Source organism: Meles meles, chromosome 6, assembly GCF_922984935.1.
Source record: "Meles meles chromosome 6, mMelMel3.1 paternal haplotype, whole genome shotgun sequence".
NCBI classification, from domain to species: Eukaryota; Metazoa; Chordata; class Mammalia; order Carnivora; family Mustelidae; genus Meles; species Meles meles.
Window position 1 is genome coordinate 6,745,511 of NC_060071.1, and position 26,709 is coordinate 6,772,219.

The 26,709-nt window shown below is 50.5% G+C and overlaps 1 protein-coding gene and 1 long non-coding RNA gene across 2 annotated transcripts in view; both read right to left on the minus strand.

The window, feature by feature from the left end:
• ABHD2 (abhydrolase domain containing 2, acylglycerol lipase) overlaps positions 1-26,709 on the minus strand; it is a 99,652-nt gene that overhangs the window by 14,955 nt on the left and 57,988 nt on the right. Inside the window, exons 4-6 of the mRNA XM_046010126.1 lie at positions 24,394-24,569; positions 22,029-22,196; positions 8,049-8,232 (exon numbers count right to left, since the gene is read on the minus strand). Coding sequence (XP_045866082.1) covers positions 8,049-8,232; positions 22,029-22,196; positions 24,394-24,569 — 528 coding nt within the window. The remainder of the gene's footprint in view (positions 1-8,048; positions 8,233-22,028; positions 22,197-24,393; positions 24,570-26,709) is intronic.
• Positions 10,652-18,177, minus strand: LOC123944782. The gene is made up of 3 exons (XR_006818845.1): positions 17,020-18,177; positions 12,713-15,242; positions 10,652-11,414 (listed from the first exon to the last, which is right to left on the minus strand). It is a non-coding gene; the product is annotated as an uncharacterized LOC123944782 (long non-coding RNA).

Below are 26,709 nucleotides of genomic sequence, written 5' to 3' on the forward strand. Positions count from 1 at the left end.
ACCGATGGAGACACTGAAACAGTCTGGCTGAACGTGAGCCCCCCATGAGAAAGCCATCTGGGGGCACTGGCTGTGGGGGGAGACGGTCCCGGCACCCTCGTCCAGCCTGGTGGCCTTCTCTTTGTCACGGACCCTGCCAGGACTGACATCTGAACACCTCTGTTCGGCAGGAAGGTTTTCCCCGGCTTAGTAACTGGAGTGTGTAAGGGGAGGGTGGCTGTGGAGAGGCACCGTGCAGGGAAAAACCTAAAAACTTCTTCCGTTGCTGTTTGAGAAGCAAAGGGAAATCATACCATTTGAGGTCTTTTTTTTTTTTTTTTGGAAGATTTTTATGTATTTATTTGAAAGGGAGTGAGCGAGAGAGATTGCATGAGCAGGGGGAGGGGGAGAAGCAGACTCCGCTGCAGAGCAAGGAGCCCGATTCGGGACTCGATCCCAGGACCCTGGAATCATGACCTGAGCCAAAGGCAGACGCTGAACTGACTGAGCCACCCAGGCGCCCCACTTGAGCTCTTCTGATTAGCCTTAGAACATTCAAGGGGCAAGTAAATGGAAGGAGAAGTAGACGGTGACCCCCTCCTTCTGGGCATGGCTTCTGGGGCCAGTTCCGACGTCTTTTTGCCGCCAGAGCTAGTGCGTGCAGTCAGCACGACTCGGGCTGCCTGATGTGAGGGTCACCGCCTGACCCCCCAGCAGCGGCACTGGGCAGGTATTACCATCCCCACTCTAGATTAGGAGACCACCATGGACTCAGATCAAGGGACTGGCTCCGGGTCACACTCAGGCAGTAAGGGGCAACCTTCTCTATGCGCTGGCACAGCCGATTTCCTTGGCCACACGGCAGGTGAGCAAACAGGCGACGTGCTAACTCTCGCCGCCTGGCTCGGCCCTTCCCGCTCAGCACTCTCTTCCCTGCCTGTGAACCCAAACACAGCTGCCACGGAGTCCATGCTAACGCCTGCCTTGCAGACGTCTGAGTCTCGAGGCCTGCTCCCACCCTGGGAACGAATCTGGGTGTCACCATTCCCGCACAGCACCTGTCAGTTTCATATCCCAGATGGCCAAGGAGAGGACTGGGTGGTTCACAGGTATTTTTGAAAAATCCAGGGAGTTTTTAAAGTCATTTCCCCAAGGCTTCCACATTTCAGTTTTGGAATGGCAAACATTTCCTGTAATATTGTGGTTAAAAAACCAAGAGATAGTGGGAGGTTCAAAGAGAAGCAGTCTGTGGCTTCCATGGTCTGTGACACACTCCTAAACTGTGGGCTAAGGCTATGACTGCCTTCAAGGTCAAAAGGCCATTCTATAAATACACGAGGGTCTCCCCAAACACTGCAGAAACAGAAAGGATGGGCCAGATCACCAGGGGCAGGACCCCGACTAAAACAGGGAACTGGACACTTGCCTGGTGGTCTGGCTGAGGAAGGAGGTGGGAAGTCACCCGAACCATGAACCAAAACCTGTTTCCTCTGCCAGCACCCCCTCCTCTGACCTTGGAACCAGGCTGCCCCTTCCTCAGGGAGCCAACGGTCTCATCGTCCCAGCTTTCTTTGGCCCTTGGCCGTTTCTGCTTTGGCTGACTTCCTAGCTTTGCTTAGTATGTCCTGCATATGGAGGGGATGCAGAGGGAAGGAAGCTGGGGTGCGGGCTGGTCATACACTCCCTGAAAAGCTCTGTGGACCCCCAGGGGCCCAGGGCTCAAGGATGACCAGGACGAGGACACTGCAACCATTGTCTTCCTCCACCAGCGCTGGCCGGCACAACTTCCTTGCTTCTCCGTTTTACCACTCAGCGTATGGAGAGCCTGTCACCACCTTTGGGTATAGAAGTACGGAACTGAAACTTCATTTTGCATTGGCTTAATAAAACCTAATCAAGAGTAATGTGTTATAAATACATTCATTCCATATACACATTTTTAAAAGGTTCTGATCTCTTCAATACCAACAACAACACACGGAAGGAAATGAGGGAGGGGATTTAGAGACTCAAAGAAACTTCTGAGACAGCTCAACAAAGGCAAGGCACAGGCATTACGTGGGTCCTGACTTAAACAAGCCAACCGTTAAAAACACTTCTGTGAAACAGTCAAGGAAATCTGAACCCTGAGTAGAAATGGGATTTGAGGGAATCATTCATTTCTCAGGATGATAATGGTATCATGCTTATCTTTAAGAAAAAGTCCTTAGTGTCTTTTAGTGCAAGCAAATGACATATTTCTGGATGAAATGATACGATGGCTGGGATTTGCTTTGAAATAATTCAGGTTCTGGGAGATCGGTGTGTGCATAAGGTGTAAAGGGAACAGAGAGGGAATTCCAAGCAGACTCCCCGCTGAGTGTGGACCCCCCCCCCCCCCACGGGGCTCAGTCTCATGGCCCTGAGATCATGACTTGAGCCAAAACCAAGAGTCTGGCTCTCAACCAATGGAGCCACCCAGGTGTCCCAGGAGATGGATTTTTAAATCACTTACAAGAGGGTCCGAATGAGACAGGCATCTACAGTCACGTGCAGGGCAATCCACTAGGACAAGGAAGAGCTGAGCATCTGCTTTTACTGCTGGGGGGCTGCTCAGAGAAAGCTCGACTTCCCAACTCATACTTTGCACCATGACTGGACCAAGCATCGATGAAAAGGAACTGAAGTCAGAGGAGAATGAGCCGGGGAAAGAACGCACCAAACACCCCAAAGAATTCAAATCTCCTGACTCAAGTGAGTAAGATCTCAGAGTGCTGAAAGGCCGTGAGAGTGGCCAAAACCACGTTTCTGGAGTCTGCGAGAAGACACGAAGGGTGACAGAGGGAGAGAGGTTCTGTGAGACTGGGTGCCCGTGACTCCAACAGTCCAGAAAGGGACAAGAGGGCAGGCGTGCTGCAAATTACGGCAGGTGATGAAGTCCCAGGGTGTGGATGTAGGCAACGTTAAAACACACCTTGAAAGTGATATGCTAATGGAACCGCAAAAGTATGGTAGAGTAAGTGTTTCCCCAGAGTGTTACCACACCGACGTAAGAAAACGGTTTTATTTGGGGACGGGAGTTTCTCTTCCAGGCTTTGCCCTACTACAGTCTTTTTTTTTTTTTTTAAACTTTTAATCATGGTGGTAAAAAACATACAGGGTTTACGTTCTTAGCCATTTTTAAGTATACAGTTCCGTAGCAGTAAGTATAGTCACGTTGTTGTGTAATAGATCTCTGGAACTTTCCCATCTTACAAATCGGAAAGTCTATATCCATTAAAGCAGGACTTCCCGTTTCCTCCACCCTACTGTAATGACAACTACAGCCTTACATAGTTGCCTTCCTCACATTTCCCCCCGTATTATTATTTTATTGTCATTTTTAAGCAGGCTCAGTGTAGAGCCCAATGTAGGACTTGAACACACGACCCTGAGATCAAGACCTGAGCTGAGATCGAGTTGGACGCTTAACCGACAGAGTCACCCAGGCGCCTCCCGTCCCTATTTTTAATACATACATTCAGTCCTGTTACATATTTTCTTGATTTTTTTAAAAAAATAAAAACTTCCTTGTTTGCCATTGTACTTTGTGGATCATAATTTACGGCTGTCTCTCATACTGGACATGAGCTGGGTATCTCTAGCTTGGCTCTACAAGAGAGTCATACGGTAGTGGGGGCAAAACCAAGAGCAGTCTGGAACAGTGTGGGTTCTGGGAGGAAGGACAGTGGAGCCTCTGCACCTAAGAGACCCAGGCACGAGGGCTCCAGGGCAGAGAGGCCAAAGAAAACCATCTCTGTACTGGGGAGCGGGCCCAGAATCCTTCACTGCAGCCTAGCTAGGCTGTGGGGCAGGAAGGGGCATGGAGCCCAGACAAAGGTAGGGAAGGCCACCCACTAACCTGCTCTCTGCATGACCAGAATATTTCCCCTTAGGATGTACTTTAATAGGAATGTGATTACTAAGTGAAAGGGTCAGCTACACACCCTCGTTTCTTGATAGAAGAAAATTAGCAATCAAAAACAAGCAGTAATTCCCAAGATGCCACCGGCAAGCCATTTGGTCCGCTTCACTGGTGGAAAAGCCGAGCTGTTTCCCAGGCTGGAGTTCTGCCCACAGAGTTTTGTCTAAACTCAGCAGCTTCGCCCCCTTTGCTTGGCTCTGATACAAAATTACTGATTGTTAAAACGGTCATACAGCTCTTCCACGGTAAACACAGATCTGATGGAGGGACATGTGTATAGAAGGACTTTATGAATGACAGTCCTTGCTCTGGTCATAAATGCATCCACAGTCTGCGGAGTTTGCCCATTCGAAGTGAGAGAGAATATACACACCACTTGGCCAGGAACGTGGGGCCCGGCTTTCTCCGCAGCAGGAAAGTCTGCTTAAAAACACTATGCGAAGACTCAGCGCTGCTCCCACACCCACTCAGCCAGGAGCAGGACTACACGTGGGAGATCTGGTACCTTCTCTACTGTTCTCCAAGGGGCCCCTGCCCCCTCTCCTGGCCTGGACCCCAGGCTCCTGACCTCTCCCTCCCAACTGGATGAGGACTCCTTCAGTACCATATGACTAATGTGTATGTTGTATTTTATTCCATTTAAAGCCTTAATTTATCTCAAGAGAGAGATGGGGGAGGGGCGGAGAGAGGGGGAGAGAGAGAAAATCCCAAGCAGTCTCCCCGCTGAGTGTGGAGCCCAATATGGGGCTTGACCCCATGACCCTGAGATCATGACCTGAGCCAAAATCAAGACTCAGACGCTCAACCGACTGAGCCCCCCAGGCGACCCGCCTAGTATGTAAATATATTTTTGACACGTACTTGCTGGTTCGCTGCTTTGCAAACATCATTCTATTTTTGGGAAGTGCTGTGAGGTCTAAAACACAGACTCTCATACCCGATCTGAAATGAAACGCTGGTATTTGGATCATGTTATTATTGGCAGATTCTGCAATGCCAGATTGTTGAGCGCTTCCTTAGGAACGAAGAATTGATTTTACCAGAAACCGGTCCATGAAAGCTTCCCTTCCCTTTTCTTTAAGCCCCATGAGGGCAGGAAAGTTTTCTGTCTTGCTCGCGGCTGGGTCCCCATTACCCAGAAGGGTGTCTAGTGGGACGAACCAAACGAGTCACGGGAGGGCTTCTCTGCGGGTCATCCTCTGGGACCACTTCTCTTCCCTCTCACACTCCTGTCTGGTCACTACTCACTGGACAAATTCACAACCCAGAGTCTTTATAACAAAGTTCCAAATGAGGAATTCAACCAGAGTTATGCTGAGTCTGACCACACACGTTTCCAGGACGAGCGGGCAGCAGCTGGTGCTGAGGGCACGAGGCTAAGTCCACTAGAAGCGTGTCATTTCGGGGGACCTGTCCCCCCCTTTCAGCGGTTCAGCACATCATGAACGTGGGTTTCTCTAGCGGGGGCGAGACTCTGCTGACTACGGCAAGCGGGCGCTGGCTAGAGGGCCGGCGCGCTACGGGGGTGAGAAGCCAGCGGGAGGGGATGCGTCTCTGGCAAGCGGTTCTCAGGACTCAACTAGGAGAGATTTACCAGCAACATGGACTCCCGTGCGGCCCCGGCAGAGGCAGGCGAGCCCTCCCTGCTCCGCCTCGGCGTCAAGGAAGCCAGCTGCCTTCGTCCCAGTGCTGAAAAGGCTCCTCGCCCTCAAGCCTTGGCAGGAGAAAAAGGTGACACGGGTTTAAAGCAAGGCACTGTCCTTCAGTGAGTAGGTCTCGTGACAACGCTGGGGGGCACCTGAGCCCGGGCAGCGCCTGCACACACGGGGCGACGGGTACCCCCTGACCCCCCAACCCCCTCCAGTGTGTCTGGCTGCAGGATGTTAGTTCTCTGGGCTCCAGGGGACCAAGCTGCCTCTTTCTCTCCTCGGTGGACGGGGCGGATGTGACAGCAGGACACCAGGACTCTGAAGATCTCTGAGGTGGACAGCGCCTCCCAGATCCCAGAGCCCAGGTTTCCTAATCTGAGTTCACCAAACGCGCATTTCACGAGCTCTTGCCAACGGCAGGTGGCGCTCGTGCAGCAAACGGAAAGCCAGGGCTGTCACTTAAGATTTTGTGCTTGGGGATAAAAAAAAAAAAAAAAAATGAAAACAAACTTGTCCCGCATCCTCCTACTTAGCAAATGCTGGGCTCTCTGAACACAAAGTCCGTGCTCACAGTGGTTCCACACCGCTGAGTTTAGGAAGGGGCTCGAGCGATCCCAGTTCTTAGGTGACAGCAGGCTGGCTGAAAACGGGGCCGTGTGTCAGGTGAGAGCAGGCGGGTCCTCATGCCAGGCCCCGCTCCCCGGACTCCTGCAGTAGGGCCCTCACTATCCCCGCCGCCGGGCAGGTGGGACTTTGGTGAACTCCGGTTCCATAGTGGCTATGAATTGGGAACTGAATATTTCTAGTCCAGCCAAGACAAAGGGACGTGTCCTTTCAGCTGGCTCTCCAGAGCACAGAGGGGACTGAGGGGGAGGATTCCCAGCAGGAGGATGAGGGGACCCACGTCATCCGGTGACAGCAGAGCTGGAGCGGGTCGCCGATGTCCCCAGTGGCGGCTAACTGTGGCTTCATACCGGAAGTGACTTGTGAAATGTGTCCAAATGCAGATTCCTGGCCCCAGGCCCCGGATTCTTGAGTCTGCATCTCCAGGGCTGCGGCCCAAGAACCTGAATTTTATTTCCAAGACGATGGCCCAGGTGATTCTTAATGGAATGAAACAGTCACCAGCCCGTCAGACTGGTCTTTGCGACCGACCGGCCTAACCCCTACTTCTAGTCTCCCAGTGACTGCGGATAATTACCAGTTACCGACTTTCTACACAGCCGTCCTGCGTAAACATGGGCTCCCTCCTTTGACGCTCACCACGGCGCTACGAGGTCGGGACTCCTCAGCGTCGTCGTCATCGCTGTCACGGGTGAGGAGAACCAGAACCCAGCCCTCGGCCCTAGAACTCAGGGAAGCTTCCACTGGGGTATGTGTGTCAGGGGCACTGGGGCACATTTAAACCCTCCTTTGTGGCCAGCCTGATGCCTCATGTGCAGAGCCTGAATTCTGAGCCTGCATTTGCCCTTTGGATGTGCTGGTTTCAAATTCCAGTAATATATATTTTTAGAAATAACAGGCAGCCTCCATCAGAAAATGCTGAAACAGGTTGAAATTACATGGTGAGAGATACAGGTGAGGCAGAAGGACAGGAATCCCTTATTAACTCTAAGGACTGTTCGGTATTAAGGTGGGACCAATAAGGCTTTTTTTACTTTCTTATGCAATTCTGGATTTCTCCAAGACATCTTTACGAACTCGTCATACGCATATGAAATACAGAAGACACGATCAGGGAGAGTGAGTGTGGGAAGAATGTGAATGCATGTGAAGAGTGTGGAGACGTGTGTGTGAGTGAAGGAGTGTGTGTGTGTGCGTGTGCAGTGACTCTCGAGACATCTGGGATACCCTGCTCTCGGCGAGAAGGCAGAGCTGATGAGAACGCCCTCCTTGGGCTCATCCTGGGGGGCTCTGTTGGCAGGAGACTAAGGGGTGAGCTAAACCTTTATCCGCCGGGTCATCTCCTTCGTGGTGATGTCTGGGATATCCACAGGAGATGGACACTTGAAGGCGAGAGCACAGATGAAGTGATTTCAACAGACCCCTTCCCCACACCCTCTGAGACCCAGTGCTCCCGGAGGCAGGAGGGCTCTGTGATCATAAGGCCCGGCTCTCAGATTCTGGCTCGTGCAGTCTTCCATAAACCCACGGCCCTACAAAAACTCCTGGAGCATGAACAGATGAAGGTCCCTCAAGAGACTCCACAGGGAAACTGCAGCTGTTTGGGGGGGGACTTCGGCTTATTCTGTTACAGATCTCATCCCCCAAAAGAGCTGCAGATCGGGCTCAAGGAGTCTGGTAAGACAGCTCCAGGGTATGACGTGAAAGCAAGACAGGGTGACTCCAGGACCCACACACGTCAGCTCAGCCCGTCACCGCGTTTCCTCGGGTCTTTGCAGACGTGAGCTGGCGTCCCGGGCCATCTCCACACACACCCGAGGGAGGTGAGGGACAGAGGCGCGGACGTCACTCACCTCAGAGCGCTGTACCCCTGGCACACGCTGACGCAGCACAGGACCTTCTCTTGGTTTGCCTGAGTCTCCCCCAAGTATTTACACACGATGTTACCGCCCAGGCTGAAGCCCACGACCACCAGCTGGGTCTGGGGATACGTCTTCTTGATGTAGTTCACCATGGCTCCAAACTCCCAGGTGCAGCCTGTGGGCAGAGAGGCAAGGCCACACGGTCATTTCAGGTGCAAGAAAATGAGCTGGAGGGTTCCCGAGTGAGTGCCAAGGTGCTAACAGAGGGTGTGTGTGTGTGTGTGTGTGTGTGTGTGTGGAGAGAGAGAGAGGGAGAGGCATCTACACAGACACTTCTCTTTGGCTACCTGGATAGAAATTTCTAGAATGCTCCTTGGTCTAAGAGGAGACCCAGCCTCTGTGGTGCCCATGAGGGGAGATACCATGCATCACACAGATGTGTAATGCTCCCCAAAGGTGGGTTGTGCAAAACCTGCCTGGAGGCACAGGGAAGTCAAAACAGATATTCAGGGTATGCGAGAGCACATTCGTTTGCACACAGAAGCAACAGCAAAGCCCTTTGGGATTTGCTTCTTCGGCTATAAGACAGGATGCTATTCCCATGTGTATCGTGACTCATGGTGTTAAGAAAAGAACCGAGTGGATGTTATTTACAGGACCTTCTGTCGGCGTGGGGGAAGGAAGGAAAGACAAACTTCCGTCTGGAGGGACGGCCAGGATGCTCTATAGGGTTGGGATAAAATGTCCTCGGTGACGTAAGGACAGCGTGCCGAGGGAGGCAGGCTCATTGAGAAACACACAGAGGAGAGAGACCTCTGCGCGGAGAGAGCCTTGTTTGTCCAGGAGGCATGATCTCAGTCGGTCCCACTGGCATCAACCGAGAAGCTGTGTTCTCTCTGCGGCTTTGCTAAGAGGAGGGCTTTGCGGAGAGGAGGAGGTTAGTGCCGTCCATGGGTGAAGGGGTTTGTCACATCCTTCTAAGACCCAACCCCAGCGTACTTGGGGAATCAGTTTAAAATAAAACCTAGCAGGGAAAGTCAGGGATGTTGGTAAGACACGTGCACATGACAGACTGGCAACGAGGAGACTATGGGTTCACAGGCAGCTGACCTCGGCACCTGCTCAGAGGTCTGCCATCCCTCAGGAGAGTTGAACAGCTTCTTTCCCTAACCAGCAAGCCACGGGGGATGCTGCCCTTTGAGCCCGGGGCAAGTGCCTCTTACAGCTTCCTCTCTTAGGGGGACACAGCCTTGGCAGGGCCAGCACAACCCCAGGCGAGGGGTTCTCAAACATCAGTGGGTAGAGGATCACCTGGAGAGGTGGGCACGGGCACGGGCAGCCCTGGGCTTCGCCCCCAGACGAGCTGATTCAGTAAGATGGGAGCCAGACCCAGGAACCTGCAGTTACAGTCTTTTTGACTAGGTAAAACGTGCATATGGCCCAAAATTCAAGTAACATTAGAGATGTGGTATCGGGTAGTTTCTTGTATTCTTTGAAAAAATGTCAATGGTAGCACACAGATTATTTAGTGCCTTGTTTACTTTTTTCCTTTTTTTTTTTTTTTTTGAACAATGTCTTGGAAACCACTATGTAACAATACACAGAAATCTGCCCTTTATTTAAAGTCATTTCTACCCTCAACATAGGGCTCAAACTCATGACCTGAGACCAAGCATGGCATGTCCCACTGACTGAGCTGGCCAGGCACTCCCGCCCTATTCTTTTTTATTTTTATTTGACGAGGCATAACATAATACTCAGGAAAGTGTGTGCTGAATTTGTACCGCTTACACCCATGTAAACACTGCCCAAAGCATGTAAGCCATGGCTTAAATTACTTTAAACAAGTCATTGTGGATTAAGACTTGAAAAGGCCAATCTAGATTTCTAGATTTTTCTCCAACGCAGTGTTCTTCGATCCGATTGCATCGATCGGATGCCCATTAAATTCACCCGGGAATCTTGTAAAACCATGACACTAATGCCTGGGCCCCTCCCAGATTCAGTAACTCCAAATCGTCTGGGGGTGGGGCCTGGTCTCTCCCCAGACCTCCAGGGGCCTCCGAAGTGCAGCCAGGGCTGAGAAGCACCACTGTAAGGAACAGGGGCCACTCGGGCTCTGGCAAATCTGGGAAAGCGGTTTCTAGAGCATGCTCTCGCTCTGCCTCTGGGCCATTCTTTTACAGACCTCCCTTCCTGTCCGCTTGCAGTAAGCAACCTTCCCACTGGGAAGCGCTGTTCTGCCTTCTGGAAGCTTCCGCAGCAGAGCGGTTGGCCTGCTCCTCAAAGCCAGGTTTCTACACAACCAGACACCTCCTCCGTCTACCAAATGCCCAATCTTTAAAGCCCCGAATACGTACAAGTCCTTTCTGGTAACCTCTCTTGTGAAGAGTGAACCAGAAGAGCAGCATCAAGGTTAAATCACAGTCACAAGGTTGAAGCACTAGCAGCTGCCTAGTGGTTCTCAAGTATGGTCCCTGGGCCAGCAGCATCAGCTATTCAAAATGCATGTTCTTGGGTCACACCCCACTCACTGACTCAGAAACTCAAAGGGTGGGAACCACACAGAGGGTCCAGACACATGACTGCTGGGCCCTACCTCCAGAACTTCTGACTCAGGAGGTCTGGTCTGCGTGGGATGACGATTTGCATTTCTAACCAGTTGCCAGGCCGTGCTGTGGCTGCTAGTCCAGGGACCACACTTTGAGAACCACTGTCCTGGCTGATAAAAAAGGGCAGAGGAAATCTTCAATTTTCTGTTTCCTTTGTCCTTTAAAAGCGCAGTTCAAAAAGATGCTTCATGTCGCGCAGACTTAGACAAATGCAAATTCAAAAGAAGATTAGGAATCATTTTCCATTGCCCTTGCTAGAAAAAGTCAACAATGCCCCGGACTGGGTCTGCCGGGTGTGGGTAACAGGCCCCCCCACCCGCCCACTGGGGAGGGGGTGGACCCTGGCCCCGCCTTCAGAAGGCACCCGGTGACGTCTGTTAGAGCTGGTCCCAGTACCAACCTCAGAGCCAGCAATTCCACCTCCGGGGGTTTATACTGTAGGCGTGCAAAGAGGTGTGCACGTATGTGCAAAGACAGGTGAGCAAGAATGTTCGCCGCATCACTGCTGGTAGCAGACGGGGAGTGGGAATTCCAACAGCCGAGGCCCAGGGAAGTCGCTATGACAAAGAACGAGGTCGAGTCCAACCCGCTGACATGGAGTGACTCTGACCACGCCAGGGACCAGCACAGGAGTCGGCACCACGTCCAGTGCGTGCTCGGACTTTAAAGGGATTATACGCACACACCTCTCTGATCGAACATTCACTGAAAAACCGCAGCAGAAACTGACTTCCTAGAGAGAAGGCTGGAGGGTTGAGGGTGGGAGGGAGACACAGTTTGACTCATGGCAGACAGACTTTTGTCCCTCTGGAATGGTTTTATTACATACACACACCAGTTTTTCAATAAAATTCCAGATAGTTAAAAAACAAACAAACAAACAGTGAAGGGGCACCTAGGTGGTTCAGTTAAGTGTCTGCCTTTGGCTCAGGTCATGATCCCAGAGTTCTGGGATCGAGCCCCACATCCTCCCTCCCCTGAGGGGGGAGCCTGCTTCTCCCTCTCCCACTCCCCCTGCTTGGGTTCCCTCTCTCGCTATGTCTCTCTCCCTGTCAAATAATAAATAAAATCTTAAAAAATATATACAGTGAAAATAAAGAATAAAAAAACATGTTTAAATCCCTTTGAACCAGGTTCTGCGAGGCTCCAGACACCCAGCACGTCCCTAAAGCTGGAGAGGAGGCTCGTGCTGTTTGAGATGGGAACAGTATTTGCCCAAATGAGAAATGGTATTAAGGCACTTATTTTATTTTATTTTTTTTAAAAGATTTTATTTATTTATTTGACAGAGAGAGATCACAAGTAGGCAGAGAGGCAGGCAGAGAGAGTGAGAGGGAAGCAGGCTCCCTGCCAAGCAGAGAGCCCGATGCGGGACTCGATCCCAGGACCCCGAGATCATGACCTGAGCTTAAACCACCGAGCCCCCCAGGCGCCCCAAGGGACTTATTTTAAATTGTTACTAAAATCTTTACTTTTCTGTCATTTCCTTGGGGTTCTGCCTAATTTCATTCATTCCTTGACTATTTATAACTCTTTGTTTCTTGACTATTTATAACTCTTTGTTTTGTTCGAACATGGAGGGAAATATACTAGGTGATGCGCTCCATACAGTAGAGATATTCTCGGTCTCGCTCCCCACTGTATCCGTGTGCCCAGGCGCTGGGTGGCCACTCAGTCTTCAGTACCTAAATGAATGGATGAGAGCCTGGGCGCACTGTGTCCCAGGCCCTGTCCTGGGAACATACACACAGCGGGGGAAGATTGGAAGGGATGACATGACTCGCCCGACCTCACAGAGTGAGCCGTGGGGAGCACTGGACTTTGGACCCACATCTGACCCCAAACCCCAGTCCTTTGCCTCAAGGCACAAACCTACACAAATAATAGTACTGTAGGGATTTATTTTTTCATTATTAAAAGACTTTGCTTTCTCATCATCGGATTCCTTGTAGGCCTTTTTAAAAAAATTATACTTTTAAAATATTTTTTTACAGCTTTATTTATTTATGCGATCTCTACACCCGACGTGGGGCTGAAACTCACAATCCCGAGATGGAGAGTCACGTGTTCCACCGAACGAGCCAGCCGGGCGCTCCTGGACCTGTCTTGACTCGGGTTTGAGACTAATTCTCTGAGACCTAGAGCAGATGTTCGTTCAGATGTCACTGGGGCAGTTACAAAACTCAGATTTGCTACCCCACCGAGGAGCAATTACAGCTAATCGTGTAGGCACCTGGGGAGCCTCAATTTAATTAAATGCAAACACACCTGATCCGGATAAAGGGCCAGCCCTGCCTAACTTGGGACAAGCTGTTAGGTGTCATGTGAAGAGCTGCCCGTCTCTCCCAGACGAGGGCACAGCGTTCGCCCAGCTCCGGCATCGGCCGTCTGCTAGGCCCTGGGTCCTCCTGGGATTGCCACCTGGTGACAGCTTACCAAACACCCTCGGTGACTGCGAGCCGCTCCCCGGACTGTTCTGTAAAGCTCCCCTGATCTGTTCTTTCATAGGAGAAGGATTTTAATGAGGCTCTGTGTATTTAATCCCTACGGGATTAGCACCGGGAACAAGATTTGGGGATCTAATCTTGCTGCAGCTTTTAAAGGCAAGATGAAACTTGAGACACCAACCTGGCTTTGGAGAGATCAGTACTGCGGGGCCAGCATATTGGAAAGGCAACCTGCTGCGAACAAGAGCTTTTCCTCAGCCTCACACCCCTCAAGAAAAACAAGGCTAAGGTTACCCGAAAGCTACTTTCACAGAAGCCATTTCCCAGTGGCGCTAACGTGACGAAGGAGGCTTGAACACGGGGTTGCTGGGACTAGGTGCCCCTTGTGGATGGAGACTCTGAGTCATCTCTAGGTTCCCCCTGCCAGGCCCGGGCCGGGAACGTGGTGGGGTGCGAGGAGGAGGTCTGCATCACGTGGCACCAAAGCGCACGATACTGGCCGGCGTGACGGTGGTGACCGCACTGTCACAGAGTAGCTTGGTATCTTTCCCACTAAGTGCGATCCAACAGAGCGATGTGGGCAGGCTAAGAGCGTGGCTCCCGGCGGGTGTCTGGGGGCCAGCAGCCCCTGTCGTTTCTCAGAGCTGTGAAAGCCACCGCGCGGCTGAGTCACTCGAGAGGAAAACAGCTGCCGGAATAAAGCGAGAGCCCTCTCTGTGCCCCAGATGAGCTGGGCGCATCCTTATCTCTGAAATGGATTTTCACGAGTGAGTGCTTTCGGCTTCCTTTGCGCAGGTACAGAATACCTCGCCCTGCCCTCCTCGGGCTGAAAGTGAAGGATCTAGCTCTGATCCTGGAAGCCAGAGCCTGGCTCCTCCACGATTCTCTGGGTATTTACTGCCCCCATCGCAGTCCCTAAAGCTGGCCCCCTGGCACCAGCTCCACGCACAGGGGCTCCCGGCACGTGATCTTGCCAGATGGTTTACCAAGATGCCTGAGTTTCCGCAAACCCACCAACTTCACTGTCTCGTCCTCCCTCTCTTCACCCGTCTCCTCCTTCCTCCTCTCCCACCGTGTCCTTCTGCCAACAGGCACACTCAACTGTTGCAGAGGCCACGCGACTCGTGGTTGTCAAAATGGAATCATGAATATGACTCAGAATTGAAGCCATGTCCATTAAAATGGTAGATATGAGAAGCTTATTAAAACATCCGTGTTCCTGATCTAATCAAAGATCTTCAGAGAGATCGAACAGCATAAAAACAAAATAGAAGTTCCTTAAAAATCACTGTGGGCACCTCCTCGCAGCAAGACGTTGGATCCTGGGTGATCTCTACAGCGTGCTAACTAAGCAGGGTGGCCGTCCATCCCAGTTTGCCCAGGAGAGTCCAGGACTATGTCTGTCATTCTGATGCAGTCATGAGTAAGGTCCTCCTTCACTCTCAAAGTAATGCAGCTCGGATGCTCAATTATGGGGTCACCCCAGGGATGGGATCTCCCTCCCTTCTAAAACTGAAATGCTGCCTTCTAAGCAAGGCAAAGTTTTCTGGTCTTCCCTTGTGGTTCCAAATGATAGTTTACAAAACAAAAATTTCCAGTATTAAACTCAGTTGGACATTATAGACTCTTGCAAGCAACAGAAGACAGTGCTGGGATTTCAGACCCCTCTTCTCAACTTGACGTCTGCTGCCAGAAGCTCAAGCATTTAGAAATAAGGGAAGGGCCCACTTCTGTGTCTAAATACCCAGAGAAGGCAATTTAAATCTTCTGAGATCATGTTCAATGTCACAATGCCCCAGCTCGGTGTTTGGTCAGAGATGGGTACTAAGTTCTCAGGAGGCTTGGGAGCCTAAGGACTTGGTCACCTTGGCGGGGGGGGGGGGGGGGGGGGGGGGGCAATGCCAGACTGTTCTTGCTCCTTTCACCTGATACAGAGTGACTTTAAAAATCCTAAATTTTCTCTCTCATGCTCAAGATCAGACTCATGGTCTCTTTGTCACTTGGCTCAACGTCAAGAGCAGTCTTTGAAACGGAGGTCAGAACAAGCACAGCTGGATAATGCTGGTTTTCAGGTCCTCCCCGGTTGGTGGACTGGGCGCAGCTGCACTCTGCTCCGAACACGAACCCTGGACGGCCGGGATAAGGCAGTTAGCCAAAGACAGAAAGACGAAACAAAATGCTTCCTTAATTTACTGGGTCTCCTGCATCACCCCTGATAAAAGTACTTATATTCCAAACGGCGTCTGGGTTAGAAAATCAATTCGGTCAATAAAGAGTCAGCCAAGACGTCCATTGCTATAGTGTTTCAATTAAAGATTAGGTCCTTTAGAAGAAACACACTTCAAAAAAATCTTGAAGACGTCTACATCGCCTATCATTTTTAAGTGTTATTTATTGATCGCATCCACGTGAAAGGGTTGAGTACTTGGTCTGCTCCAGCACAATACCCAAGCTCAGGAAGAAATTTAAAAGCCTGATAAATTTCATTCTTGTAGGTTTCACTCTTGTCATCCTAATGGCTTCACATTTTATTTATGGTCAGATCAGCTAATGTCATTTCATTTAATCCAATTTCACTCGTCATACAAGAAATATTTTAATATATCCTAGATCAAAAAAATTGACGAATTATAGGGGCACCTGGGTGGCTCAGTGGGTGAAGCGTCTGACTCTTGATTTCAGCTCAGGGCATGATCTTAGGGTTGTGAGTTCAAGCCCTGCATCGGGCTCCATGCTGGGTGTGGAGCCTGCTTGGGATTCTCTCTCTCTCCCTCTTCTGCGCCTTCCTCCTGAGCTCTCTCTCTCAAAAATGTGTGTATATATATACATATGTATATATATATATATATATATGTATATATATATACATATATATATATAAACTCTACTGAAGGAAGTGGTGAGGAATCTTTTTTTAAGAATGAAACGAATTTTTAGAAGGCTAAAATACAGCAAAAAGAACATGTGTGACAATAAAAACAACTTGCCCGTAGTGACAGCGAGAGTCGGCTTTGCACCCAGCAGCCAGCAGCATTGAGACGGGCGACCCAGCCCTGGCGCCCAGCACCCTGAGCCAGGTTACACTGCGCCAGTTCTGAAGGCTGTGCAGTCATAAAGCATGGACTGCATCCTTCGAGGTCACCGCTGGGGCCTGGCTGTCCTGTACAGAGTCATAACTTAGGAGCACACTCAAGACAGAAAGAATTCTCAGCTCAGCAAGCCCAGCTTCTCAACGGTCCTTGCAAAGGTTCACACGCAATCAGCTGCATGGAGCTGAGGCCAAGGCGAGATCATTTGACTGTTCAAGTCAACGTCCACCTTCTCTCCTCCAAGCTGGCTCCCGGAAAACACAGAGCGGAAAACAGAAAAAAATCACTGCTATTTCCTACTACTTGCTGGACTCCATGCTCCACATTTTTATATTAATGCTCACTTTCTCGACAACTTGGGTGAACTAGGTGTTCAAACCCCCATCGGCTGGACTCTAAAACACAGGCTCTTTTCTTATGCGGGCATTGCCTGAGCCTCTCCCTCTAAGTGACGTAGACCTGTAGGAGACGAATGTAAAAAAAAAATCACATAAAAATTGAAAACCAAAATCTGGTCCCTGCTCCTGAAAAGGACAATGTCTGGACAATGTTCGTTTTAGACAGACCCAGCCAAGAAGCTCAGACTGATTCTGACTGTGCTCCCCACCTCCCCATCCCATGGCGAGCATCTCCCCAGCAGCCCAGAAGCTTCAAGACGGCAGGCCCTCTGTGTACCGCCTGTGTTCCCCTCGCAGGGACTGGCCCTACAGATGTCTCTTGGATGCTGGATGAACGAAAGAGCAGAGCCCGAACCCACCAGGCCCACTGCCAGGGCTCTGAGAAGCTCGGGGATGCGCTTTTGCCTTAAACCTACGTGTCCAAGTGGGAACTCTCCCCTTGCTCCAGAGAAGTCTCAGCAGAACACGGTCCCTCCCACAGAAAGGCGATGTGGCCTGCGGTTCAGAAGCGCGAGCGTCGGGACTAGACCATCTGGATGGGAAAACTGGGCCATCTGCTCATCAGCTTTGTGATCTGGAGCAAGTTACACAACCTCGCTGGGCTTCAGGTTCCTCGTCTGTAAAAGGGGGGATGACCCGTTTAATACATCCTATCAGTACTCAGAACAGTGCCCGCTACACAACAAACACTATTCATATAAACAGTAATGACCACTGCCACCAAGTCGGGGAAAAGTCTTCTGAAACCTTCAGCTGCCTCCCTGCTCCTGTCGGTCCTCATGGACAATACCCTGCGTGGGAAACGTGCACCACCCCGGACTGGTCCTGACTGGGAAGCACCACACAGTCTGAAGGCTGGTTCTGCCACTGACGAGGGGTGGGACCCCGGGCAAGCCTGTGGAGCGCGGACACTAGCATCGACCTCCGGGCGTCAGGGGGGATCGGAAGAAGGCTCAGCGCACCCTGGCACTCGTCGGTCAGTGGGAGCGACATGGGAAGTGCTGTCAGGCAGGATTTTCCTTAATGATTTCATCCTTCAAAGGCAGCATGAAGGACTCTAAGTCACGAGACTTAGTCACGGGACTCTAAGTACCCGTTTAGGAAATTCTTCCATTTGCGAGAGATCTGTTTTTCACACTTTCCAATCACATCAGCAAAGATGTCCAGTGGCAAGGGACCGGTGCTTATGTGGTCTGGAGCAGTCAGTCTGGTAAGTGGGGAAAGCTCTTCTACGATGTTCTTAGAGACACCTTGGGAGGGGGCGGTATGTAACAGGAAAAGAAGAATGGAAAGCTTCCTGTTAATACCCTTTACTTTTCCTCCGGTCAAGATCAGTCTCCAGCGGCCACAGAGGCGTGTTTGCAGGGACTCGTTGGCCCATCCTTTGCTGGAGAGCAGTGCGGCTCGCACAAGGGAAGGCTCCTGTGACCACCAGGGGCATGGGTTTGAGATGCGGTTTGCCAAGATCACCTTACAGATAGTTATCTCGCGGCCCTCACCTCGGTCCGCAGTCAGCACCGATGCAGTGAGCACGTTCTGGGGGCCCAGCAGGATTCTGGGCACGGGGAGCCACCCCAGGGAGCACAGAGACAGCTGGCTCCCATAAAATGGCCTTGGAGAGACTGGGGATTAGAGAAAGACTGGGGGGTGAGAGCAGGGGACAAGGACTCTTCAAGAAAGTGACATCTTAGTTGAGACCCGAACGACAAGAAGCAGCTAAGTGAAGACCAGAGAAGGGCCGTCCAGACAGAGCTGGGGCACAGCTGCGACAGGCAGCCCTCCGGCCAGAGACCCCTTTACATCACATCCAGTCCTCCCGCACGGACCAGGCCGGCGCAGTTGGGGGTCTATGAACGGTAAAGGGAAGGAGATTAAAAAGAGGCTTAAGACGGCTCTGCTTTCTTTTTAGCTTTTCCACTGAAAAGCAGAGGAAGGGAAGAAAGAGGGAGGGAACAATAATACTAAATAATAAAATAAATAGAAGAGGCTTAAGAAACCGATCATCTAACCCCAGTGTAAGGAACTGATTTAGAGCCCAAGTCACGGACAAAGAAAGAAGTCGGCTGGGGAAACGAGGGCTGTTAGGGACCGCTGGTGAGATGGTGGCATTGTGCTAATTATTTTAGGAGCCAGACCGTGTCCTCCCCAGTTCATATGTTGGAGTCCTAGCTGCCACTGCCTCAGAATATGACTGTATTGGGAGAAAGGGCCTTTAGAGAAATAATTAAGTTAAAACAGTGTCATTGGGGTTGAGCTCTAATCCAACCTGACTGGTGTCTTCGTAAGGAGAGGAGAGGAGGACACAGAGAGAGGGAGACACACACACACACACACACTCAGACGCATAAGACAAGGAGAAGACCATCACCTACAAGCCTGGGAGAGAAGCTCTACCAGAGAGGTGGCCCACACCTTGAACTTGAACTCCCAGCCTCCGGAACAGGGAGAGGATAAATGTCTGTCTTTTAGGCACCCAGATGACAGGATTTTGTGAGGGCAGTCCTAGCAAACTAAAACAGTTTACAAAGAGTCTGCGTAGTTTAGCATCATACACCAAAATAGTCACAGATGGAAGGAAGGGCTCTTCAGGACAAACTCCAAAATAATCTTCGAAAGGGAAGGAAAGGGCAGGAAGGGGGTTGTGGGTAAAATGAGACTGGCCGTAAGTTGAGTAACTGTTGAGGCTGGATGGTGCGTACACAGCGGCTCACTTGATGAGTCTCTCTACTTTTGTGTATTTTGAACATTTCTCTAACAGAAGGTTTTTTTTTTTAAGAACTGAAGAGGAAACATATCTTCTAGGTCATCCGCCCTCCTGGAAAATTACCCAAGTACAACCAACTATAGGAATTTACCTCTAAAATGCTGATGAAACAAACTGTAACAACAACAAATGAAAGGAGACGGTTAACCGACTTTGAAAACCTTGGGGGGCTGAGCTCTCCCTGGATGGGCTGACTTCGCCCCGTGGATTCTCCTTGCTGGGATCCAGTTCACCAGCCCCCACATACCATGCCGCCCGCCCCCCGAGCCCGCTCCCTTCTGCTTAGGAGCTCCAACTCCTGGGACCCCAAGGACACGATTCTGATGCTGTTCCAGGAAGAATCCTTCCTTCCGCAACACCACTGCTTGCCTACGGAGACAGGCAGGTTTCTCTCTGCTGCCCTGTGGCGTGGTGATTTACTGACGGAACGTGTCTTATTTATCCGGGCGGCAGAGAGAGCATGGCTAATCCCTAGCTCGCATGAACAGATCTTCAAGTATTTGAAAAAGGACGAACTGAACATTTAATGAATGGATACTATATGTTAGGCACTCAGCTACCTGCTAAGTCCTTAGTAACCCAAGTTTAACTGCACAATTGTAACCCCCATTTGGTGCTGTTGAAGAATCTGGAACTGTTAAGTCAGCTCAGGGCGGGGGACGAGGGGACCTTCTCTGTGACCGTCCCTGTGCCACACCGCGCCCGCTCTTCTCTGCTCCTTCAGCAAATCCCCCAGCTTGTGTGCGAATGTCTCCCAACCTAGTGTCCCTTCCCCATGGCCCCTGGCACAGCACTCCTGGGGGCAGGGGACCTGGACCACACACATCCAGCCCTTCTGCTAGCTCTGACATGATCCCGGACCCCAGAGCAGCCAGACCCAGGCTCTTCTCTTAGCTCTCCTGCTTACCCGCTCTATGCCTCGCCCCAGTTACATGACCTCTCTGTGCCTCTGGGTGGCTTCTCATCACAGTTTCACTAAGTGTCCCGCTGGCTGCTGTGGAGGTTAAAGGGATGATGTCTGTGTGAGACATCAGCACAGGGTCAGGCACACGTTAAGTGCCTTCGCTGGCCTCTCTTGTCTTGTTTTTGGCAGTTCGTGTGGTTAGACGACACTCCCAAGTCTGTCTCCGTCTGCAGTCTTGAGTGAGGCCAAGCCATGCCTCCTCATTCTCAACTTGGGCAGACGGATTTTTATATCCTTGTACAGGTCCTTATTATAATCCTTCCCCATTGTTTTCACTTTTGTGAGAGTCTGCCTGTTTCTGCCTTTTGGATCCAATCCCGTCTCCTACTCACGTACTCCTCTGTTCCTGAGTTATCTGTAAATCTGGATCTTCACCTATATCTTCAGGCCACCGACCAACTGTTGAGCAGAAGAGTCTGTATCACGGTGTCTTTAGTCGTGGGAGTGAGCACGAGAAGCAGCAGGGCGCGGGGAAGCCTGGTGGGCCCAGAACAGGTGTCCTGCTCACGCCTCCCTGCCTGCGCCCTACACGTCACCAGCAGCCGCATAGACCGGCACAGCCTTGCTGGAGGACAGTCTGACGGTACGGACAAACAGGCATACGGAATGTCGACTCTGAAATTCTAGCCCCTAAATTCAGTCCAAAGTAGTCATTAAAGAGTAAAAACAAATTCTATGCATAAGATATTTATAGCATCATTATTTAAAATGCCGAAAAACTCTAAACTAAATGGACTACAAAGAGGAGCGGTTAGATAAACAATAACGGAATAATAATAGCAACGGGGCTCTTCAAAAGATTAAATGTAGTGACGACGCACCTTTATGCTAGCGAATATAAGATTATTTAAACTAAGTCACTGCAGATACACACACTAAGACTGCCTTTAAATAAAAACTACGTACACACAGATGAAAGGATGGGAAGATAAACAAATCGAAAATTAGAGTTATGGCGAGATGGTGGATGCAATTTTCGGTTGTTTCCCATTAAAACGCAGAGTAATTTCTTTGGTTATAAACAACCCCAGTGTTTGTGCGTATTCAAACACATATTTTATGTGTTATTATTTGTGTGTGCATGTATAACATGAAGGGAGATTTAAATAAGAACCAAGAACGGGCAGCCTGGAAGACAGAGCCTTCGTTAACACGGGACTTCAATTAGAGGCAAGAAGCACTTGTCTCAATATGAGATCCAGTTCCTCTCTGCAAGGAACTTGGAATCCAGTGAGTCACTGATGTGCCAGATTTCCTTCCCACAGACATGCGTGTGCCTCATCGCAACCCTTGCCCGCCAGTCACAAGAGTCCTGAAGAATGGGGCGGGGGGGGGGGGGGGGGTGCGGTCGGGATGGCCCGGTGGGGCCAGGCATGGGCTGCAGGAGGGCCCCTGGGCCTGCTCTGACGCCTACCCACCAGCAGGGGGCCTCGGGGAAGCCCCGCCCCATGACGTTCCCTCTGTCTCCAGGAGGCAGGATGCGCTGGACGTGGCTCCGGGGCCCATCGGAAAGGGTGACCTGAAGCAGGCATCATAAACGCCCCATACACACCGGCTGCTGGCATAACCCCGAGCCCCGCTGCCTCTCCCGATGGGCATAAAATCCGAACTCAGAAAGGGACAGCAGGACGGAAGTGACAGCGCGCTCGCGCGCAGTGAGAACTATAAGGGGGATTCCACGCGGCCGTGGCACTTACCGTAGGTGAACATGCGCGGTGAGGTCAGCTCAATGTTGGGCAAGGCGCCCAGGTGGTTGAGCACGGCGCACCGGTAGCCGTTTTTCTGGGCATAGTCCACGAAGGTGCGGATGTACTGCTTCTCGCTGTGATTGGCGATTCCCGGGCAGATGACCATGGTAACGTCATCTACGGGGTGAAGAGAAAAATCCCATGAACCGCATGAGGCGTGATGATAAACGGCCATGACGGTACATCACTGGCTTAGAAAACAGCAGGAGGGAACCTGACGTCCATCTTCCCACTAAGTTCTCTGGGAAGAAGCATCTTTCCCTTCTGGGTGGAGTTAACCCGATCGGCGCTTCTCAAACTATTTATGGTGAAGGGTCAGTTGTTAAAATTCACAATCGTGGACAGATAATTTTGAAAAATACGATAAAAATTAATGACTACAAAGGTGAAGTGAAAACAATTTAAATCTCAATTTTTTATTCTTAGATTCAGCAGATACAAAATTACTCAGCCACACTGCTTTCCAGATTTCCAAACCGTCCTCTTAATTTCTATATGAATGACGGGATGCAGGAATGGAAAAACAAGAAGTAGTCTGCACAGACTTCTTTGATCAAGCAATTTGACTTCCAGATATCTGTCTACAGATACAACTGTACATTGTGCAGAACCAGAGATGTACAGGACAGGCGATAACGGCAAAAGAGTGAACACAAGCTAAATGCCCCCAAACGGAGGACTGGTTAAATAAATTATTGCACATCCAAGTGATGAAATGTTAAGTAGCCCTTAAAAATAACGAGAGACATCTTTACAGGTGCTGATAGGGTGAGCTCTCCAACATGTATTAAGTGGGATAAAAAGCAAAGTGCAGAAAAGGGTTATGACACGCTGCCGTTTGCATGGAGGGGAAAAAGACATCGATGTTTAGAAATGCATCCACTAGCCCTGGAATCATAGTGAGAAACCTAACAGTGGGTACCCCCGGGGAGGAGCGTGGGTGGGCAGTAGGAGTAGAAGAGAGACGTATACTTGCTCTGTGTATCTTAAAGGTACCTTTTGGATTTTCTATCAGGACCATGAATTACGTCCTGAGCGAGTGGTACTCTGAAGGATGAAAGCAGGAAGGTGTGATGGATTGACTGGGAAGGGAACGCTAGCGAGGGGAGGCAGGGGCTGTCCCCCTGAGGAGGTGACATCTGAGTTGAGACCCGAGTGACAAGGAGGAGGCAGCCATGGAGGGGTCTGGGGCCGAGTGTAACAGGCAAAGGGAACACCCACTAAACCTTCAGCACCAGCTCGTCAACAGCACTGGTTACTGTAAAGAACTGAAAGGTACAAGAGGTTTACTGGAACTTCCTCCCAAGGAGTTACCAAGATCCTATAAAAACCAAGGTGCCTTGGGGCGCCCGGGTGACTCAGTCGGTTGGGCATCTGACTCTTGATTTCGGCTCAGGTCATGATCTCAGGGTCATGAGATCGAGCCCCTCGTTGGGCTCCACACCCAATAGAGAGTCTGCATGGGATTCTCTCTCTTCCTCTGCCCCTCCCCCTGCCACTTGTGCATACAAGCTCTCTCTCTGAATAAATAAATAGATAAAATCTTTACAAAATAAAAAAGCCCAAAAAACCCCCCAGACCTAGGTCCCTTGCATACTACGGAACTGAGAAGACACGTCCTCCTCTAGGAGGGGCAGTGGGAGGCAGCTGGCATCCTAACTCCACTCACTCGTGAGTCCTCCGGCGAAGCTCTTTGTAACGGCTGCTTACTAGGCGGGCCGCACAGAGCAACCGCTGGCTTCCAGCAGCGGCAGTGATCAAGAGGTTTCTGACGGACAGGTATCCCAGAGCCCCGCATAAATGGACCCGAATGTGTCTTTTTGTCCACGGCAACCTAAGCAGAGGGTGTCTGCGAGCCATCTGCTATTATCCAACAAACCAGACCGGCCTATGACGCATCTCTGAGCTTTAGTTTCTCTCATCAGTAGAGTCGGGACAACAAGGCACCTACCTCTCGGGGTTGCTGCAAGGCTTAACTGAAAGAACAGGACCTACCCAGCTCTTAGAAGAGTCTGGCTTCTATTGCTGTCGGCGCCACGGTCTCCCATAGCCCCTTACACCGAGCTTCTGTATCTCACAGGAGGACTAACAACTGCGTCCAGTGTTGTTGTCTGAGGGGCCCAACGTGTTGTCCAGCAAGCACCGGATAGCACAAATCCTTGCGGGCTGCCCCTGGGTGATGGGCCGCAGTGGGCTTCCTCCCAGCCCCTGGCATGATGCTGAGTTGGCGGGACGAGCGCGTACACCGTGCTCCCTCACTGCCCAGTGTTCCCATTCCGGGCAATGGCCCCATCGCAGGCCTGCGCTAGCTCACCTCCAACACAGTGCTCCGCCAAGGGCTCGAAGAGGTCGAAGGTCGAAGTGGCTCCGTCGGACATGGTGATGAACTTGCGGTGCCCGTAGGGGTGTGGCGACCTCACCCTTCCCATCTTCCCGTACAAGGCTGTCTGGATGTGTCCACTTTTCCCCCAGATCAACGGTGGAATGTATCTAAGAAAGCAGAGGAGGAGAGCTCAATTTCTGCCACACTCCTTGAACAGTGCATGGAAAAAAACTTCGAGCAAACGTCTTTCAACCTATTTAAGTTCTTTTCCTGACAAGTTCTGTATAGGAAGCGTGAATATGGGATTTTCTGTACCTTACATCCATGCCAGGCTTGGCGCCCTTTCCCCATTGACTGATACATTCTGTATCAGATCAGCTTTAGAAATCACTGGCACATGCTTACACAGACAGGATTTCAAATTTATAGTGTTAAGTAATTCGATATGAGTTATTTCTGTAACGCAGATGAAAAAGAAAAGCAACTAATACATTTTGAACACATGCTACATCGCAGAGCTAGCCTCATTATCAGAGGAGCTAACGTATATAAAATACCCAGCACACGGCCCACACTCAGTAAATGCTCACTTCTTTGTCTTCCCCCAACAAGACTGGCCCCAGCTACCGCGGATACCCCGTTAACCAAACCCGCTGCTCTCCCAAGAGTCTATGAGTGCCTCGTGCAACTGTCGGGGGGTGTACACTGTATGCTCCAGAGAATGTGCTGGAAGGGCAGAGCAGTGTAAAGATTTGTCAGTTTAAGTGAAAGATAAAGGCTTGTAAGCCTAAGCAAGTCATGACACCACCCTAACCACCGTCCTTCGTGAAAACGCGGAGTGACCCTGGTCCCTGGGAGTAAACGCAAAAATACCCAACTAGTTAATTACTGGGAAAAGAGGGTACTCTGTTACAACTAAGAAATGATGATACTTCGCAGTTCCGGCGTGGGACGGTCCCATTTCCTGAAACTGCCACTGATTTCTCTTGCCCAGCCTTGAGCCCAGGCCTGGTGGTTGGCCGAGATCTGGGTTCTATGTAAACTGGAGTCACAGAACATGAGACATGGTAATGACATAAAGATTTATTTTTAGAGAGAAAGTACGCGAGCAGGGGGAGAGACAGACGGAGAGGGAGGAAGCAGATTCCCTGCTGAGTGGGGAGCCCGACGTAGGGCTCGATCCCAGGACCTTGAGATCATGACCTGAGCCGAAATCAAGAGTTGGAAGCTTAAGTGACTAAGCCACCCTGGTGCTCTGTGGTGAGCAATTTCTTAAGGGCTCACCTTAACCCATTTCCCAATTCAGCCCTATCATTTCCATCATACCCGTTGATCCTAAAAACCCCCTTTAAATTAAACCAGACTTACCTTTTTCTTTCTTTTTTTTTTTAAACTAATTCATTAAGTCTCCACAAATTTAAGAGAAGTGAAGGTATCATCTTAAGCAAGCCAGTTCCAGAACAAACTTCCTCTGTGTGGTGGGGAGGAGAGGCAAGATTATTTTAAGACCTTAGGACATGAAGCCATTTGCCAGCGTGACACCACAGGTATAAATCTCAGTCCCGAGGCCATGGCATTCGAGAAGCAGATAGAAGCGTTTATGAGAGATGAGTGGATTATGACAGCAACAAAAGCAAGCCCATCAGCTGGGCAACTCAGTATCGCACAAGATTTAGCTACAGCATTTATAAGGGGTTTCAGACGATAAATTATGAACACGGGGAGGGAAGTGATCCAGGAAACCAAATTCCTGGTTGCACCCAGAGGAAAATTCAGAGATAATTCTGTTTACAGGATAAATTAAAAATAGAAACGTGCTGAGGTTAAATAGGACAAAAGAAATATGAATTAAATTTCATATACGTATCTCCTGATCTTGTTCAGAATACAATAGAATTTCAGAAAATGGCAAAAGAATAAAATAAAATCTTCTCTTGGCTGGTCCCAGGCTTCCCATATAATGATGGAATGTGTGATCCTCCTGATGCTGCCCTGATTCCGGGTCATGTCACCTCTCTGAGGTGGCCTCTAGTCCCTATTCTCGTCCCCACTTACTCCGGCCTCCACCTGCCAATGGAGGGAAAACCAACCACATGAGCCCGGCTGTCCCCCTCCACTGCATGGGTCCTAAGTTGCCCTAGGAGGCCCGCCATGCCCTGCCTGCTTACATCTTTCTGTGTAAGTTCGGATAAGCCGGAGCCACTGGCCTGTCTCCACGCCGAAGAGGCGTGCTCCCCGCTGTGCTGTTTTTATCCCAAGAGCCTTTGCTCAAGCTGTTACTTCTGCCTGGAATATTCCCCTTTTCTC